An 18524-nucleotide genomic window follows, 5' to 3' on the forward strand; every position below is an offset into this window, starting at 1 on the left:
AGTTAATGCTATAATTTCAATTAATGAATTTATGAAAAGATCTGATTTAAGTAGAGCAATTCGACAAAGGTGTCAAACTTGTGCTTGTCATTTGAATTCTATTGAAGTCAATTGAAGTAAAACTATAAAAGTTGGTGGAAGTATAGAACCATTAACAGCTATTCAGGATGAAATTCTAGGAGATGGAGTTGTTTGGAGACCAATTCATTCAGCCTTTGAAAATCGAATTAGTACAGTCTGTATAGTTAATCAACATCATTTAGATATAAAAACATTTCTAGTTGCCGCAAATCAACTATTACAAATTAAAATACCTCAATTTCTTGCTATCCATAATAACTTAAAAATAAATACAGAAATGGCATCATAATTTATCATAAAGAAAAATCAAGAAGAAGATACTCAAATCAAGTATTTCAATACAGAAAATGTTTGCATTTATAAAACTACTGATCTTGACAGATGGTTTCAAAATAACGTTAAAGATATTATACTTAAACAAATCGAAGAATTTCAAGAAAGAGACTCAGGCTGGTCGTTAAAAACTATTATCGGTCTCACTATTAATATAAATAAGTATAATCCATTTAAACCATGCTCGTATATACCATTACCGTCAAGCATAGATAATAAAAGAGCCTGTGTTAATGTAAAAAATGAAGACAATGAATGTTTTAAATGGGCTATACTTTCGTGCCTTCATCCAGTTGCAAGAAATCCAAACAGAGTAATTAAGTACAAGCCCTATGAGAATGAACTGAATTTTGATGGTATAAGCTTCCCTGTAAAAATAAAAAGTATTCCTAAATTTGAAAAGTTCAATAATATAAGTGTAAATTTATATATACTAAAAAAATATGGATCGAAATATGAAGTCTCACCGTGCTATATAACGAAATTAAAACAAACTAAACATGTGAACTTACTCTTAATACAAAACGAATATATTGATGAAAATGAGACTAATAGACCACGAATATCAATAGATGATGAAAAATTCAAATTAGAAACTCACTACGTATTGATTAAAACTTTATCTGCTCTCCTTCGTAGACAAGTTACTCAACATACTGAAAAAATTTATATTTGCGAACGTTGCCTTCATTATTTTACTAACAAGGAAAATTTGAAATCTCATGAAGTTGACTGTTCCAAAATAAATAAGTGTCGGATTAATTTACCTGACGATGCTACTTCAGAATTTAAAAATTTTAAACATAAAGAGGAAGTTCCATTTATTATATACGAGGATTTTGAATGTCTGTTAAAACCTATAGAAGATCCGAATAGAAATCTCAATGTTAAGAGACATAGTTTCCAAGAACATGAAGCCTATAGCATTGGATTATATGTAAAATGCCGTTATGATGATAGTAAGTCGATATATAAGTCATATAGAAAAAAATTAAATGAAGACGAATCACCAGCATCATGGTTTATAAAGCAATTGAAGCCCCTAGTGATTGAGTTAGAAAAGATATATAATAATGCAATAAAAATGGATTTATCATTTATTAATGAACAGACATTCAAAACGGCAAGAAGATGTCATATTTGCAACCAATATTTTCAAGATAACCAACAATGAGTTCGTGATCATTGTCATTTAACAGGAAAATTTAGAGGTGCAGCTCACAATCATTGCAATTTGAATTATAAAAATGCTGCTTTCATACCAGTCGTATTTCATAACTTTACAGGCTATGACTCACATTTTATTATAACAGAAATTGCTACTAACTCAGAATTTGAAGGAAAGATCTCTGTTCTCGCTGAAAACAAGGAGCGATACATATCCTTCACAAAAGAAGTTGCAAACAGTCGAATTAGCTTTCGTTTCATTGATTCCTTTCGATTTATGCCTACATCTCTAAATAAATTAGCATATTATTTACCTGAGCTAGATATTGTACAAAGAGAATTTCAGAAAGATAATTACACTTTAGAACAGATTAATTTACTCAAAAGAAAAGGAGTTTTCCCATATGAATACATACAAAATTTAAGTAGACTAACTGAGACAGAGTTACCATCTATTGAAAACTTTCATAGTCAATTGACAGATAGTGATATTCCTACTGAAAAATATAAGCATGCTCAAAACGTATGGAATATTTTCGGTAGTATTTGGAAGAAAATAGATTTAGGAATGTATTCTGATCTCTATCTGAAAACTGATGTACTTTTACTAGCTGATATTTTGAGAATTTTCGATCAACCTGTAAGAATGCATATGATCTCGATCCTGCTCATTATTACACTACTCCTGGATTAACATGGGACGCGATGTTAAAATATACAAATATGAAGCTTGAACTATTAATAGATATAGATATGGTTTTATTCATTCAAAAAGGTATTCGTGGAGGTATTAGTCAATGCTGCAATAGATTTTCAAAAGCAAACAATAAATATATGGGTGAAGAATTCAATAAGGATGAGCCAAACAAATTTTTAATGTATTATGACGTAAACAACCTTTATGGTTGGGCTATGACTCAATCACTACCATTTGAGGGCTTTAAATGGGTTTCAAATGTGGATATGTCAAATTTTTTCAATATCTCTGATGATAGCGACGTAGGCTATATTTTAGAAGTAAATCTAGAGTATCCACAAGAGCTGCATGATGAACATAAAGACCTCCTCTTTGTCCTGAACATACTAAACCACCCGGATCAAAACAGAAAAAACTTTTGACAACGCTTTATGATAAAGAACGATATGTTATTCATTATAGAGCGTTAAAACAAGTTCTCAAATATGGACTAAAACTCAAAAAGATATATAGAGCGCTAGAATTCAAACAAAAATAATGGCTGAAACCATATGTTAATTTAAATACTAAAAAAAAAGCAAGCTAAAAATGAGTTTGAAAAATTATTTTACAAGCTTATGATTAATGCAGTATATGGAAAAACGATGGAAGATGAAAGAGAACGAAAAGATGTCAAACTGATCAATCAATGGGGTTGTAGATATGGCGCTGAAGCTCGAATTGCCCAACAAAATTTCCATAATAGTTCCATCTTTCATGAAAATTTAGCTGCTATTCAATTATCCTGGACAACTATCAGTATTAAAAAACCTATATACATCGGTCTATGTGTATTAGATCTTTCAAAAACATTAGTCTATGACTTTCATTATGGTTACATGAAGCAACGAATTGGTGAAAAATGTAAATTACTTTATACTGATACTGACAGCCTCATTCATGAAATTCAAGATGTCGATATGTATGAGATCATGAAAGTAGACATTGATAAATTTGACACATCGGACTATCCTGCTGATAATCAATTTGGAATGCCTCTAACTAACAAAAAAGTTCTTGGTGTTTTGAAGGATGAGTGCAATGCTGCTATTATGAGGGAGTACATTGGGTTACGAAGTAAACTATACAGTATTGAAATAATAAATAAGGATCCCTTGAAAAAGGCAAAAGGAGTGAAAAAACATACAGTAAAAAATACAATAACTCACTCAGATTATCGAAGGTGTTTAAACGAAATGGAAATTATTAAACGTACTCAATGTAATATTCGATCTAAATTACATCAAGTATTAACAGAGAGAGAGGAAAAGACAGCACTAAGCCCTCATGATGATAAACGATGTATTTTTGATAATAATCCGGACACACTTCCATGGGGGCATTATAAAACTCTCGAAATTGCTGAAATGAAAGAAAGAGTTGAACAGCTACGAAGAAAGAGGTATAGAGAAGAACAAAATAGTAATATGAAAAGATTCAGATTTGAAGAAAATAATTCTAGAGGGCAGCACTAGCGAAAGAATTCTACTCCTTCGACAGTTACTAGATGGCGCTGATGATTAGTAATGGAGAGGGAAAAACAGTGGATATCTGAGTCTATAGAGTGGGAGAATGGTTTTAGATGAAGAATCACGAGAGAGGGGAGACTGAAAGAGAGGGAAGCGGCGACGGCGGCTTGAGCTTTAAGTGTGGGGATGCTACTTATAAAACTAAGAGCTCACTCTTGTTCGAAATAGTTGCTCAGCTCTCACTCAAGCAACAGTCTTACCTCTAATACGTCTTCCACTAACTATTGAAACAAGTAAGATATTTAAATAATTTTAGTTTATTAATACCTTAGTAATAAATATATAAATAAATAATTCTTTGATTTTTTATTTTACAGAATGGATTTCTCAGCAATAAATAAAATTTCCAAGACGACTTTCCTTCCTCGGAAGGCGATGTCCCAACTAACATCGAACACATTATATCAAGTTACTAAAGTTAGATCATTATCAACGAAATATGGATTTAGCGTTGTTATTACAATTGACGACGAATTTGATGTGTTCCTGCCTAAAAGGGTTAACATAGTACTCGAAAAAGATGTAGAAATGTTGAACAACCATCATCAGACTTGTGAGAAGGATGAGTTATTTATTTACCATATTGTCGGTTCAAACTTCGAATTTAAACATAATTGTATTTTCAACGAATAGTAATTAAATGTATTATAATACTAATGTAAATAGCTACACTATGAATAATAAAAAAAAATATATCTAATTAAGTAGTCTTTTTTCCTTTATTTAACTATCCTCTTATTTCCTTTTGTGGAGAGGTAAAAAAAAATGTTCTTAATGTAGCCCATTCCATTGAATTTTATCTCAACGTAAAGGTGACTCATGAGCGTTGATTCGAAAGGAAGTACCTCACAGGTGAGAGCGAAGGTTGGGGCTCTCTCTATTCCTATAATTAACCTTGAGTTCCGATAGAGGGCAGTCATTCGAGTTCTAATATATTTATAAGAAGAATGCATAGTTTGCTTTACCATCATTCAGTGAGAAGAAATAGCTATAGCAAGACTATCCTCTTGTGGTTCATCATGGCGCCTATTAGAAGAAACAGGAAGAGCATTCGCGCTTCGAATTATGTATGGTTCTCAGATAATATTCAAATTCATCATCTTCCTATTGAAGACAAAGACTCGAGAAAAGGAGTGTGGGAGCAGCTTGCACGAGATCGAGAACGCTTCCAACGTCGTATTATGCAACTAAGTAGTATAATATCGCGAGCACTATTTAAAAAACGTATAATAATGATGAATCATATTCTTGAACCTATACTAAAAAATCATTATATAGTATATACACTTAACAAACTAAAAATCTAAGTGGAGGTGGAAGAAGCAGCAAGTGGAGGTGGAAGAAGTAGCAAGTGGAGGGAGGCGGCCGTGCCGGCTAGAAAAAGTGTAGGTGGGGTAAAGGTCTTAAGAGAGAGAGAAGAGCTCGGAAAACGTCATTCTGTTAGAAGAATCATTACCAGTAGTATCCACTTCCTTCTCTACTATTCTCAAGTCTTCGATAGCAAGATGGACTTAGAAATGTTAAATAAAATAGCTATGAAGCCCTTTAATCCACTACCGGAGAAAAATCATTATGAACTTGAAAATCATTGTTTTTTAGTAACAAACTTTAAGGAAGAAGATAACAATCGAATCATTCTCGAGCTCGATTGTGAATTCCAACTTATTTTACCAGATCGAATTTCAAGAGCCATCATGAAACATTATGATCTTTATATATTACTTTCAGATCATGTACAAAAATATTGTTTACAGATTGAATATCATAGCGCTGGTAGATTTCAATTTATTATTTAATGTAACATCAATGTATCTTTATTTCAATAAAGTATGTACAATAAATTTATTATAAAATATATTGTGGAGAGGTAAATGAGTCACAGGTGTTTCTACTAAAGCAGGTTTCGACTTGTTCTAACGGACTCACAAGTGATGATGCTCAAATGGAAGTATCTCACAGGTGAGAGCGAAGGTTGGGGCTCTTACCATTAAAATAAAATAAAAATTATTTATTATTATTGTGATATTTATTTGAATAAAATTTACTTTACATAAACGTCTTTATTCTTTCATACGTATAAAGTCTTATCTATCCATGAATTGTGCGAATTGTCGAATCCCAACCATTTAACGTATACTTGATTACCACGTTTCCTTAAAACTTTTTCAATGAGATATACATCAGGATACATAGTTTTCTGTAGTTCTTGCTCGTAAAAACCTCCAACAATTGGATTGCCTTTATAATCTCTTAAATGATAAGTGATAGGCTTTGTCTTCACAACTCGTTGAATAGTAAAAATCTCAGTAGACCAGTTAGGAGTGTATCCTTTTTCGAAAACGTGTTTAGACTTGCTCACACGTACTTTATCGCCTACCTGAAATTTAGGGCTCTTAACGAAAAGACGTCGGTCGTAAGAGAATCGTCTCAACACCTGCATTTCATTCTCTTTAGTTACGTCTTTTGGCTTCATTTCTATCGTACGATGTTTTCGATTATTGTAAGATTTCAATAAATCAGCTAGAATGTTGATCCATTTGTAATTTCCTTGAAGTCTGAATTTTTTCCACATAACATTTTTTAGCGTGCGATTGAAACGTTCACAAATAGTTGCCTTAAGATTGCTATAGGTTGAATATAGACTTATTTTATACTTTGTCATTAGTCTTTGAAAATTTGAATTGTAGAATTCTTTGCCACAATCCACATGTAGATTTCTAGGAGTACGTCCTTTTTTTAATATAGACTTCATTGCATAAGCAACATCTACACCAGTTTTTTGTTTCACAGGAACTGCCCAAGCGTACTTTGAAAATATATCAATGACAGTTAATAGATATCGAAAGCCTTTGTTCTCTCTCGAGTAGCCTTGCATCTCTACAAGATCAGCTTGCCATGTCTCATCTATTCCGCGTACATCAACTTTTCTACCGGGATAGTTTCGACGTGCTGGTTTATGTAACTCATCCACCACTCTTTGATGTTTCATTTTTTAAAGTTGTTTTTTTAAAATGTCAAACGGTCCAATAGTTTTTAAAATGTCAAACGGTCGAATAGTTTTTTCTTTCTCTTTATGTTTACTAATATTATCTTTTTCTAACTGAGCAATAACTACTCGATGCTTTACTAATTCTAATCTTATTGTATCCAATCATTTTGAGAGATCATTTATCATACTCGTAAGCGTAGTAACGTTAGCTTCACTAGTTTTTCGCAACGTTCGTAAGTTTACAGCATCGTTATTTTCCTGAGGATCGGCTATATAACAAATTCTTTTGTCATTCACGTCGTATTGTCCGTCTTCAGTGATATTATACCCTATACCAGGAGGACCTCTATTATCATCCTTTTTTTTATTCAATATACGTCCAAACACATCAACACTCATTTTATTACTGAGTAACATTTAGGATTCTCTTAATATATATAGCCAGCTTCACGTAATTCTTCAATAATTGAATGAATTTCATTAACATGACTAGAATTAACGGCGGTTTGTTCGGCAATAAGCAATCTCAATCTATCAACGAGCTCGTTTGGATCATTCCAATATACATAATCAAATAACGTTCCTTTTCTAGCTATTTTATAGTTAGGAAAAAGACCTCTTCCATCAATAGTCGATTTTCGCTTCTTAGCGCTACTGCTCAAAGATAAATTTGGTCCAATATACTTTTTGAATTTATTTAAATGCTTATTGCGATATTCTCCATTTCTTTCGTATCTCTTTCGATGAGCGTTAGTGATTTCGAGAATTTTTATATAATTTTCAATATCCAATGAACTGATTAATTTAGAATCAGGTTCTTTACGAAAGAGAAGTTCCATTAAACCAAGCGTCTCGCTGTATGCTTTATCATTCACAGTCACGTTATCGTTTTGGAAGGAAATTGGAGAATTGCCTATGACATATGTATTTTCATGTAAGCGAACACCAAATGTCTTGTCTAAATTACTTTTCTGCTGAGGTTCATGCAATAGTCGAACATAGTTTCTTATAATCGAATCATCCGATAGCTGTTGCCTCTGTTCTGTAGTTACATTTGAACTACTTTTGTTCAAATTTATAGCAGTTGTATCAAGTGATGATTCATCATGATCATCATCATTATCATCAATAGAAATAGCAGACTCAAATGTAGTATCAAGCGGTTGTAATGTAGAATTTAATTCATTAGCAGTACTATTGAAATATCTAGATTTGTAGGGAGTGTCAGTTGCTACTTCTGACTTGAAAACATTATCGAACTCGATTTTCTTTTTCTTTTTCGTTGGCTGTTCAGCAGTAGTAGCGTTACTTTTATCAGTAGTTGCCTCTACGAGTTTCTTCAATGGATCAACCATAGGTTTAAAAGTTTCATGCAATGTCTTTTCTAAATTAGCTTTACCACGTTTTATTAGTTGATACTTGCATCTTATGGCATCACGAGCCATGGATAATTGCTCGAGCACCTTCTTTTCTCTTTCAAAGTCAGCCATGTTTACGCTTCTAATTTCTGAAGTTAAATAATCTTCATCCACTCACTCATCTATATTTATAGCAAAAGAATCAAATCCTTTTCTATATCGTCCATGATTTATTGGTCTGTCTCTGTCGATAACCAAAAACCCATGATTATCGTCTCTCCAACATTTTAAACAAATTGCTTTAAACTTCTCAAAAGACATATCTGAGTTAACATGATCATTGTAAATGTGCTTAATATTCACGCCATCTTGTCGAAACAAAACAAGTAAATTCACATTATCTCGAATGAGATGCTTCGGAATGCGAGCGTACGATTGACAGAGATAGAAACTATCTACTTTTTTATGTCTACCCATACAGAAGAATGCTCTTACGTTATCTTGCTTCTCAGTGGCTATATCGTCAAAAATCATGATAGAATTTGGTCGTGTCTTATCTGGTGAAACAACTGTCTCATGCTCGCTGAAAGCATGATACTCTATATCATCAATAGGCTCTAATAAATCTTTCAAAAATGTATATTTAAGCTGATTAAGGGATTTTGAGTAGACATATACGTTTTCAAATCTAAGAGCATTAGGATGAGTGATTAATGTTAATAAACAATTAGTTTTTCCACAATTACTAGGTCCGCAGAAAACGGCACGGATACTATTAGGCAATAGTTCACCATGTCTTTTTTCTTGTTTTTCCGTCTCCACCACTCTATCGAAATTAATGACTTGAAGCTTAAGAGGTGGTTCTTGGAAATCCATGTTGTTTACTCATCATTGACACCTCAATGAATAAGTTGTTAGGTATAAAAAGTCTGCTTATATATCTTTTATTTCATTAACATGCTGTCTTTCGAAGAAGTATGATCACATACTATAAAAGAAAGACTGGTGGTGATCTAGTGAACGAGATTATAAATAACTTGCCTATTGAAGCTCACTTACCTGGATATTAGTATTGTGGTCCTGGTACAAAATTGAACAAACGATTGGCACGTGGAGATCCTGGTAAAAATCCACTAGACGTTGCTTGTAAAGAACACGATATTGCTTATGTGCAAAATCTGGAGGATATTGCGACAAGAAATAAAGCTGACGAAATTCTAGCTAACAAAGCTTGGGAAAGAGTACAAGCTAAAGATAGCAGTTTTGGTGAGAAAGCAGCTGCCTTCACTGTAGCCAACATTATGAAAGTTAAAAGTAAGCTTGGTATGGGTGTTGCTATGAAGAAAGGTAGTAAGAAACAAGGTAAAGGATTTAAAAAACGCCAAGCACGAAAGAAATGTAGAAAAATCAAAAAGCCGTCAGTTACATTGAATAAAATTATTAAGACGGTCTCGAAAGGTAGTGTGCCTAACAATAGAGCTCTTGTAGTTATTCGTTCGGCTATAAAAGGAGCCAATGAAGCTGTGAAAAAGGCTGGCGGTAGAAGTAAAATAAATATACCTCGTATTTTACCTATTCCCAGTAAAGTAGGTGGACCTCTTCCTTTTTTAATTCCATTATTTACCGCTTTGAGCGCCACTACAGCTTTAGTTGAAGGAGCTGCTTCAATAGCAAATGCCGTTAACAGTGTTAAGGCCGCTCAAAATTAATTGAGAGAAGCTCATAGACACAATAAAACTATGGAAGCTATTGCTATTGGTAAAGGACTTTATTTGAAACCACATCGTAAAGGTTATGGTCTTCATCTGAAACCATATTCAAGTAGAAAAGGTTTTAAAAAAAACAGCTCAAAGTAATTTAACCTAATCGAGCACTGACAGATCATGATATAAGAAAATATGCTAAAATACTAAAAATTACAAATTTTCGAGTTGTTTTCATGCGTAATGCTCTGCCAGCTGATGGACCACGATATAAAGAGGCAGCTATTGTAAATTTAGATGATAAACGTGGACCAGGTACTCATTGGGTGGCATACAAAAAGAAAGGTGATGAGGTTATGTATTTTGATAGTTTTGGTAATCTACAACCACCTATAGATCTATTGCTTTATCTCAAAGTTAATAGAATCATGTATAATTATATTAGATATCAAGATTTTAATACATATAATTGCGGCCATCTTTGTCTCAAATTTCTTTTAAACAAACTATAGAAAATACGACTAGTATATAAAATACTCATTCAAAGAACGACTATCATTTGACATGCATCTGTCATGGAGAATACACTGACATTGAGTCTCTCAGGAACATCATCCGTACTCGAAACATATTATTTTCCACCAATCGAATTGATACCAAACAAAAAATACGTTCTTGGTCTAGTTGAGCTATTAACATTTATTTCAATACCAAACATTGACGTTGGTTATAATAAGTTTTACATTGAAGGTCAAGAACCTATCACTTTACCAACTGGTAGCTACGAAATAGAAGATATTGAAAGTTTTCTCCAAGAAGCATTAGCATCTAAAGGTATATCGTTTAGCCTGAAACCAAATAATAATACTTTACGTAGTGTCATTCAGTGCAGTCAAAAAATACATTTTGAACCAGAAGATTCTATTGGAACAATTTTAGGCTTCACTAGACGTACGCTCGTTGAAAACAAAACACATAGTTCTGACTTACCCGTCACTATTGTCAAAGTCAACGCTTTACGTGTAGAGTGTAATATTACTACAGGCTCTTACATAAACGATCGCAAAGTACATACTATACATGAATTTTTCCCTGCAGTCATACATGGATATAAGATTATAGAAGTTCCCTCTCAAGTCATTTACCTTCCAGTCGCTGTGAGGAGCATTGATCATTTTCAAATTCGTATAGTTGATCAAGACGGAAACCTAGTTAACTTTGGAGGAGAAGTCATCACAGTGCGAGTACATATAAAGAACATATCTTAGTAATGGGTATCATTTACAATATAAAGTCCGGTCGAGGCTATATTAAGAGACAAAAATGTCAATCAACAATCAGTCAACAGCGAGCTATCAGACCGCTCACACCTCAGAACTGTCAATTCCTGAAAAGCTTGAGACTGAAAGTCGTCGAAAATCGTGGAAGAAAATATTATGCATATTAGTGTGCTGTATAAAACAACAACAACAATATGGAGGGAATTCTAGACATTCATTCAGGTGTCGCTTTCGATGAGTCTATAGCTCATTATGAAGTTCATAAGCATCAGCCTTATTCATTATCATATTTCAATAATAGTGATGAAATCCATATAGCAATTCAACATGAAGATTTATCTCTGCTTCCATCACGAAGTATGATTCATATTTTTGGTCGGTTGACCAAGCCGGACGGTACTACGCCAGTGGAGAACACTTTATTAGTCAACAACGCCCTCTGTCATTTGTTCGAGGAAATACGATATGAAATAAATACTATTGAAATTGATAAAGTGAAAAATGTAGGCTTAACGAGCCTCATGAAAAATTGGCTTTCACTCAATCCATGTCAAAACTCTATCGCTGAAAATGCCGGATGGAATGGTGATAACAATGAAGTTTTAATATGTAACGCTCAAGGTTTTTTTGATGTGACTATCCCTCTCAGTATGTTACTAGGCTTTGCTGAAGATTATCGGAAAATTGTAGTCAATGTCAAGCATGAACTTATTCTCACAAGATCAAAAGATGATTTGAATGCTATTTTAAGTATTCCAGTAAGGAATCCTGATGCTTCAGAAAAATCAAAAATTACTTTAACTAAGGTTGAATGGTTGATGCCATATGTGATGGTCGCAGACAAAGAAAAAATCAAATTACTCAATCAGATTGGACGAGATCGTGCAATTACTATGAGTTATCGTACTTGGGAAATGTATGAGTATCCAAAATTACCTCGAACATCAAAGCATGTTTGGAGTGTTAAGACTTCCAATCAATTGGAAAAGCCTCGCTTTGTTATTTTAGCTTTTCAAACTAAACGTAAAAGTTCAGCAAGTGTTAATTCTAGTAATTTTGATCATTGTAATATTAGTAATGTGAAGCTATTCCTCAATTCACAATGCTATCCGTATGGAAATCTCAATTTAAATATCAATCAAAATCAGTTTGCTGTTCTCTACGATGTGTATACTAATTTTCAAAACACTTACTATGGTAAAGAAAACGAGCCGTTACTCAATAAAAAGGATTTCATTAATAAAGTGCCGTTAATAGTTATAGACTGCTCCAAACAAAATGAAACATTAAAAGCGCTCCAGTCGATGTTCGCCTACAATTTGAAACTCGGACCGATTTTCCTGAAGATATTGCAGCCTACTCCTTAATATTACATGATCGTATTGTACAATATAATCCAATTAGTGGTGATGTTAAAAAATTAGTTTAAAATTAACAAGACATTATATGATCAATGTACACAATGCTTTTCAATAAAAAAAATAAAATTATATATATACAGTGCCGGTCAGCCACTTTTACCCCCCCACGGGCGAAATCAGTCTAACTTCAAAGTTTTATATCTCTGGTAGAAATTAACGTACAGAGACGCGCATGGGTGCGTTTGAAAGGTCTTTCGGAGAGCTTTCAAATGATATGACGCACGGTTGCCATCGATTGTTTTTTTAAATTTTGCAACAATTATGCAAAATTGAAAATTCTGAAATTTTTTTATTATTTTTGACAATTAGCCAATTTTGGAAAAAAAATCGTACGAAAATTTGAAGTACACCATTTTTTAGCTATTACCAAGCCCTATCTGAATCACTCATCAAAAATTTATTTTCGTCAAATATGACGCGCGCACGGGCATTTTTTCCTAGAAGTGACAGTTTTTTTCAACATTTTTTATCTCCGTCAAATTGTAACAATCGAAAAAAATTTTATAGGGGAAAAAATGTTTGTTTTTTCACGTAGAATACTGCAATAATTTTTTTTTCGGTTTTTCGAAACATTTTTCTTTTCGGTTTTTTTCAATTTTTTTTTCTCACAGTCGGTACGCTAAAAAGATGAGAAACCACAAAAAAAAATTTTTTTCCACCCATTCAATAATACTACATAACAAATATCGTAAATTACATAAAAAAAAAAATCTTTTTTTTTTCTACCTTGAAAAATAATTTAAACCGAAAAAAAAAATTTTTCGAAAAACCGAAAAAAAAAATATTGCAGTATTCTACGTGAAAAAACAAACATTTTTTCCCCTATAAAATTTTTTTCGATTGTTACAATTTGACGGAGATAAAAAATGTTGAAAAAAACTGTCACTTCCAGGAAAAAATGCCCGTGCGCGCGTCATATTTGACGAAAATAAATTTTTGATAAGTGATTCAGATAGGGCTTGGTAATAGCTAAAAAATGGTGTACTTCAAATTTTCGTACGATTTTTTTTCCAAAATTGGCTAATTGTCAAAAATAATAAAAAAATTTCAGAATTTTCAATTTTGCATAATTGTTGCAAAATTTAAAAAAACAATCGATGGCATACTAATACCCTACCAACTTCTACAGCATCCTACCTTACCAACCTATGGAGATGAATATTGGTGGGTGAGTGGGTGAGAGTAGGTAGGTGGGTGGAATAGGTTAACGGGGGTAGGGACACTGGTAAATCCTAAGTAAATTAAAACATTATTAATTTTTTATTTTAGTTTAATTTATTACTTTTTTTATAAAATTAAAAATACAATTTTTTTTTTCTTTTTAATATTATTGTTTAATTTTTTTGGATCCGACGACCTTAGAGGGGCGAGTCGGCTTCCTCATTGTTGGTTGAGCCGGAATCAAAATTACTTTCCGTCGAACACACTCAACGTTTTTTACTGTAAAAAAATTTTTTAATTATTATTTTTAATTTAAATTTATTAATTCTTTCTATAACGTAATTACTTACATTAGCGGTTAAATCGAGTGGTTTATCGATTTGGGTATCATCTCCTCTTTGACAGCCTGCGGATGTTGCTGTCGATGAGGTTGCTGTTGACGTCGCTGGTGATGTTGACCTCGACGTTGCTGATGACGATGATAATGTCATCGACGCAGATGACGTTGACATCCTCGAAGATGACCCATTACCTTGCTTCACCATGGCTGTTGTTGATGGTGCAGCAATGTTGTTTATGCTGGAAAGCCTTCGCTTAACTTTCGCAGCAAGTTCGTCTTGCTCCGCTTTAGCTAAGTCGGCTTTTCGTTTCCGCTCCAATCGAGCGGATTCTTGCTGCCTCCTCATAGCGTCCGCACGCTTATGTTGCTCTAACTGTGCATTGACGCGATCATTGACAATCTTGTCAATTTGATACGCGACTTGATGCGCCATCATTCTGGCCACCATAGATTCCTTGATCCACTGAAAAGAGATAAGACAATTAAATATTAATGAAAAATATAAATTGTTATAATTTTATAATAATACTTACTTGTTGAACCGTAGCTTTCATTTCTCTGATTTGCAGTCCTTGAGGACTGCTCTCCTCCACAAATCGTTGCAACTAAAAATAAATAATAATAAATAAATAAATAAATAAATAAATAAATAAATAAATATATGAGAAAAAAATACTTACAGTAATTAATATTAAAATTAAGAGCCGATATAACGCCTCTTTTGCCACGTTCTGCATGGTAGGAAGCTGGTAAGTGGTAAGCTGAAATTGAATAATAATTTTATTAAAAAATTATAAAAGTTATTTTAATTATTTTTAAATTATTTAAAATTATACTTACAGTTTCTAAAAACTCACACGCTTTGATGATATTTTCCATTGTTGTTGGAAATAAACTTTATAAAAAATATAAAACTTACTAATGTTTAAATAATAATAAACAATTAGCAGTTCACTGTGAACAGCTCGAAGTTTCCTTTAAGACTGACCAACGAAAATCCTACTGAACACTCACACTATTATCAGGTACGAATTTTCTACAATATATGTAACGCTACACACAAACGTAGACATTCTTGGAGTGAGATAGGACGTTTAGTCTACCCTTTCCTACCCCAAGTAGGCTAGAAAGTTTGTCACTTTCTAAAAACTATAAATCTTGACGTCCCGCTGACTTTATGGTCATACGCAAAAAACACATTAAACGCAGGTCACGCGTCCGCGCTATGAGTTTTGTTTGACCATCCTTAAACCGTCTATGATCTACATTTGCGATAGTCATAGGTAACATAAGATAAGAGGGAACGTAGTAAGCATAGATGCTCTCTCTTTCTGAAAGTAGTGGAGAAGCTTGATCACCCTCAAACCAGCTGTGATCTACATTTATGATAGACATAATCAACTTAAGATAATAGGGTAGTTAGTAAGCATAGCTGATCATGCGCTCCCCTCCTCCTCACACTATGGATCACGCTGAGTCAGAGCTAGAGAAAGAGCATACATTTAATACTACTATAGTAGCGCATCCCCATCAGGCCAGAACTATAGACATCATGCGCTCCCCTCCTCCTCCGCACGCTCGGGCCCTATACCAAATGTATGCATGTGTAGCTAATATACACAATATGCATCCTCTAAGGGGTGCATGTGGCATTGGCTCTAGTGGTAGAACGCTAGCCTGCCAATCCAGAGGACTCCGGTTCGATTCTCCGGTCTGTCTTTTCATTTTTTTCAAAAAATCGTCGCTATTTTCTATATTAGTTTCATTCTCAATGTAGCAAGTAAATTGTTAATAATATATATTTATAACTTTAAAAAAAAAAAACATTTAAATTTAATTAGACTGAAAGCACTACGTATAGGGTCCCTAGGGACTAGGAGCCCTAGGGACTAGGAGCCCTAGAAACCTTCCTCAAAAATTATAAACAATTATTAACATTAATAATAATAATTAACATGGAAGGGATAGAAGCCAGGGAATCAAAGGGTTAAACCAAGGGACCCCCCACGAATATTGTTAATAATAATTGTTAGCAATAATAATTATTATTAACATGAAAGGGTTAAGCCAGGGGGGCCAAAGGGTTAAGCCCGGTGGGGTCAAAGGGTTACAGACCCCCCGCAGGTGTGCTGGAACATACGTATATTCCAGCACACCGGAGACCCCCCGCAGGTGTGCTGGAACATACATTGCTATACTACTGCTCTCTCTCTCTCTCTCTTTCTCTTCTTCTGCGCCATCTCCATCGCTCCAGTCGTCAGCTCAGCCCGTGTTCAGCACCTCGTAAACAAAGATCCAATCATAAGTGTGTGTACCACACGCGCACACTCTCAGCTTGGTGCGGTGCACGAAGTCGAGAGCCAAACGGATGAAATCGGCCTAGCCGAGATTCTCCGTTACAATGTAATAAGTAAATTTTTATAAACATCTATAGTAGTTTTCATTGAAAACCCTATGACGGTTAAAAAACACCGTTGAAAAGCTGTGGCGGTTCTAGAATAAAAAAATTGCACTTTATGACGCAATAAGTGTTGTCATAGCTTATCTACTTCGCGACTATAATCGATACGTGTAATATGTGTGTGTGTGTGTGTGTGTGTATGTGTGTGTGAAAAAGTGACTTACTTGCTTTTCAACCTCTTACGCCGTGTTACATGAAGCGAATTTGCTCATACCTTATCGACAATTATAAAGGCGATAAGCACCGTGGTTTGAGCGATTGAGCTCATCTCTTATGTTGTACTTGATTTAAGGTTCTTTATTTCTCTGTTGGCGGAAATAAGAGTTGCCATTTCGTATTTATCCGAGAACTTATGTATTATATTTAAATCATTGTCCTCTACGCAATCTCAGCCAATCATGTTAATTTATAGCTGTGGAAGTGAGCTAAATCCACTAAATAATTAGCAAGATATAGTTCTTGATGCATGGAAGCTAATTCTTTTTTGCACTGTGACCAAAGCCGTCTATCTTCCTTCATACGCAGTCATTTATTTTCAACTACGATCGCCAAAATGGTGCAGTTTCAGATCTCGGAGCGAGTTTCAAAGTTAACGGATTTTTCGCCAATTCTTAGGTGGATCCAAAATTTTTAACTGACCTGACTTGTACTCGTGATGCTCCGAGTAAAACTAAAAAAGTCAGTTAAAATCCCTTTTGTTACAACCGTGCTCTGGAACAGGAATTGTATAAGAATAAGAATAAAGAGCGAGCTGTTGAAGTTACACCACCATTTTGGATCACACCCTCTCACTTTATATGGAGAATGCAAAATCTCAAACTTGTCGTAGTTGAGAGGCGCCAGCAGTTTTTTCGCATTGTCCGATTGAAATCCCCGACGACTGTTGCAGTTGTCGGAGAAACGAGGTAATCGGAATAAGCCGTGATGCGAGATTTTGCTGGTGAATAAAACCTTAAAATTCTTCCGTTACAAAATACACAAACAAAATATCTGGAAATCCTAATCGTTTGGCGAAGAATTTGTTTGATACAATACCTAATGTTTCAAAGTTCAAAATATATAAAATACCATTTTTATATTGCTAACATTTATATTGTTATCTTCTATTTGAAACAATATAAATATGCAACAATAGGTGTGGGTTATGGAAGATGTATCTTCATGTATTAATTTATCAATAATTTATAACTATTATTTATAAAATTTACTTATTGTATTTTATAGACTGATTGAAAGAGCAAAAATTAGGCAGTTTTTTAATAATCGTCTCTAATAAGTAAGAGAAGCATATCGGAGGAGCTAACAACTTTAAAATAGAAAACTAAATTTGTAATTGAACTGACTATTATTGGAAACAGCGGGTATCAATCACAAATGACAAAATAATTTATTTTATCATTTATTCTATCATTGGAGATTGTCTTAACTAGTTTCATTACCTTACATAATTTTCTAAATATTATAAAATTCAGTGTATGGCTATAATTTGTTTATAAAATAAATGTACGATATAAATAATGCTTACTTCAAAATATTAATTATTTGGAATATTGGCAGATAAAAATAATATTTGAAACAATAAAAATCCTAGGGATAATTAAGACTATAAATTACCTACTTCATTCTGAATTGATGGATTGTACAATATTACAGGTTGATGATGATTCATTGAATTGGATGATTTTTTAAAAGCACTAGAAGAGAGATCTACAAAACTGCCGGCTATTTGTCCCGTAAGGCTAGAAATAAAATCACCAAATCCTGGATTTCCTGATCCGTAGCTACTATGTTGATTAATCTTGTAATTATTATATATATCTCTCTTTGATCTTTCGAGTGAATATATTTGAAATGTTTCATCTCTAGTATGTTGACCAGTGTACTTATTATGAATTTTCAAATTCTTAAGTTCAACCCAACGTTGCTTGTGATGATCGTTTAATTTTCTCTTATCTATATTCAAAA

At 33.5% G+C, this 18524-nt stretch overlaps 1 protein-coding gene across 4 annotated transcripts in view; it reads right to left on the reverse strand.

The window, feature by feature from the left end:
* The window catches only part of LOC131663832 (uncharacterized), an 816929-nt gene that overhangs the window by 458643 nt on the left and 339762 nt on the right, over positions 1 to 18524 (reverse strand). For all 4 annotated transcript variants that reach the window (XM_058934535.1, XM_058934552.1, XM_058934526.1 and 1 more), the window contains one exon: positions 18178 to 18512. In XM_058934535.1, coding sequence (XP_058790518.1) covers positions 18178 to 18512 — 335 coding nt within the window. The remainder of the gene's footprint in view (positions 1 to 18177; positions 18513 to 18524) is intronic.

Source organism: Phymastichus coffea, unplaced genomic scaffold (genome assembly GCF_024137745.1).
Source record: "Phymastichus coffea isolate CEN01 unplaced genomic scaffold, Cenicafe_Pcof_1.1 PCOF00002, whole genome shotgun sequence".
NCBI lineage: Eukaryota > Metazoa > Arthropoda > Insecta > Hymenoptera > Eulophidae > Phymastichus > Phymastichus coffea.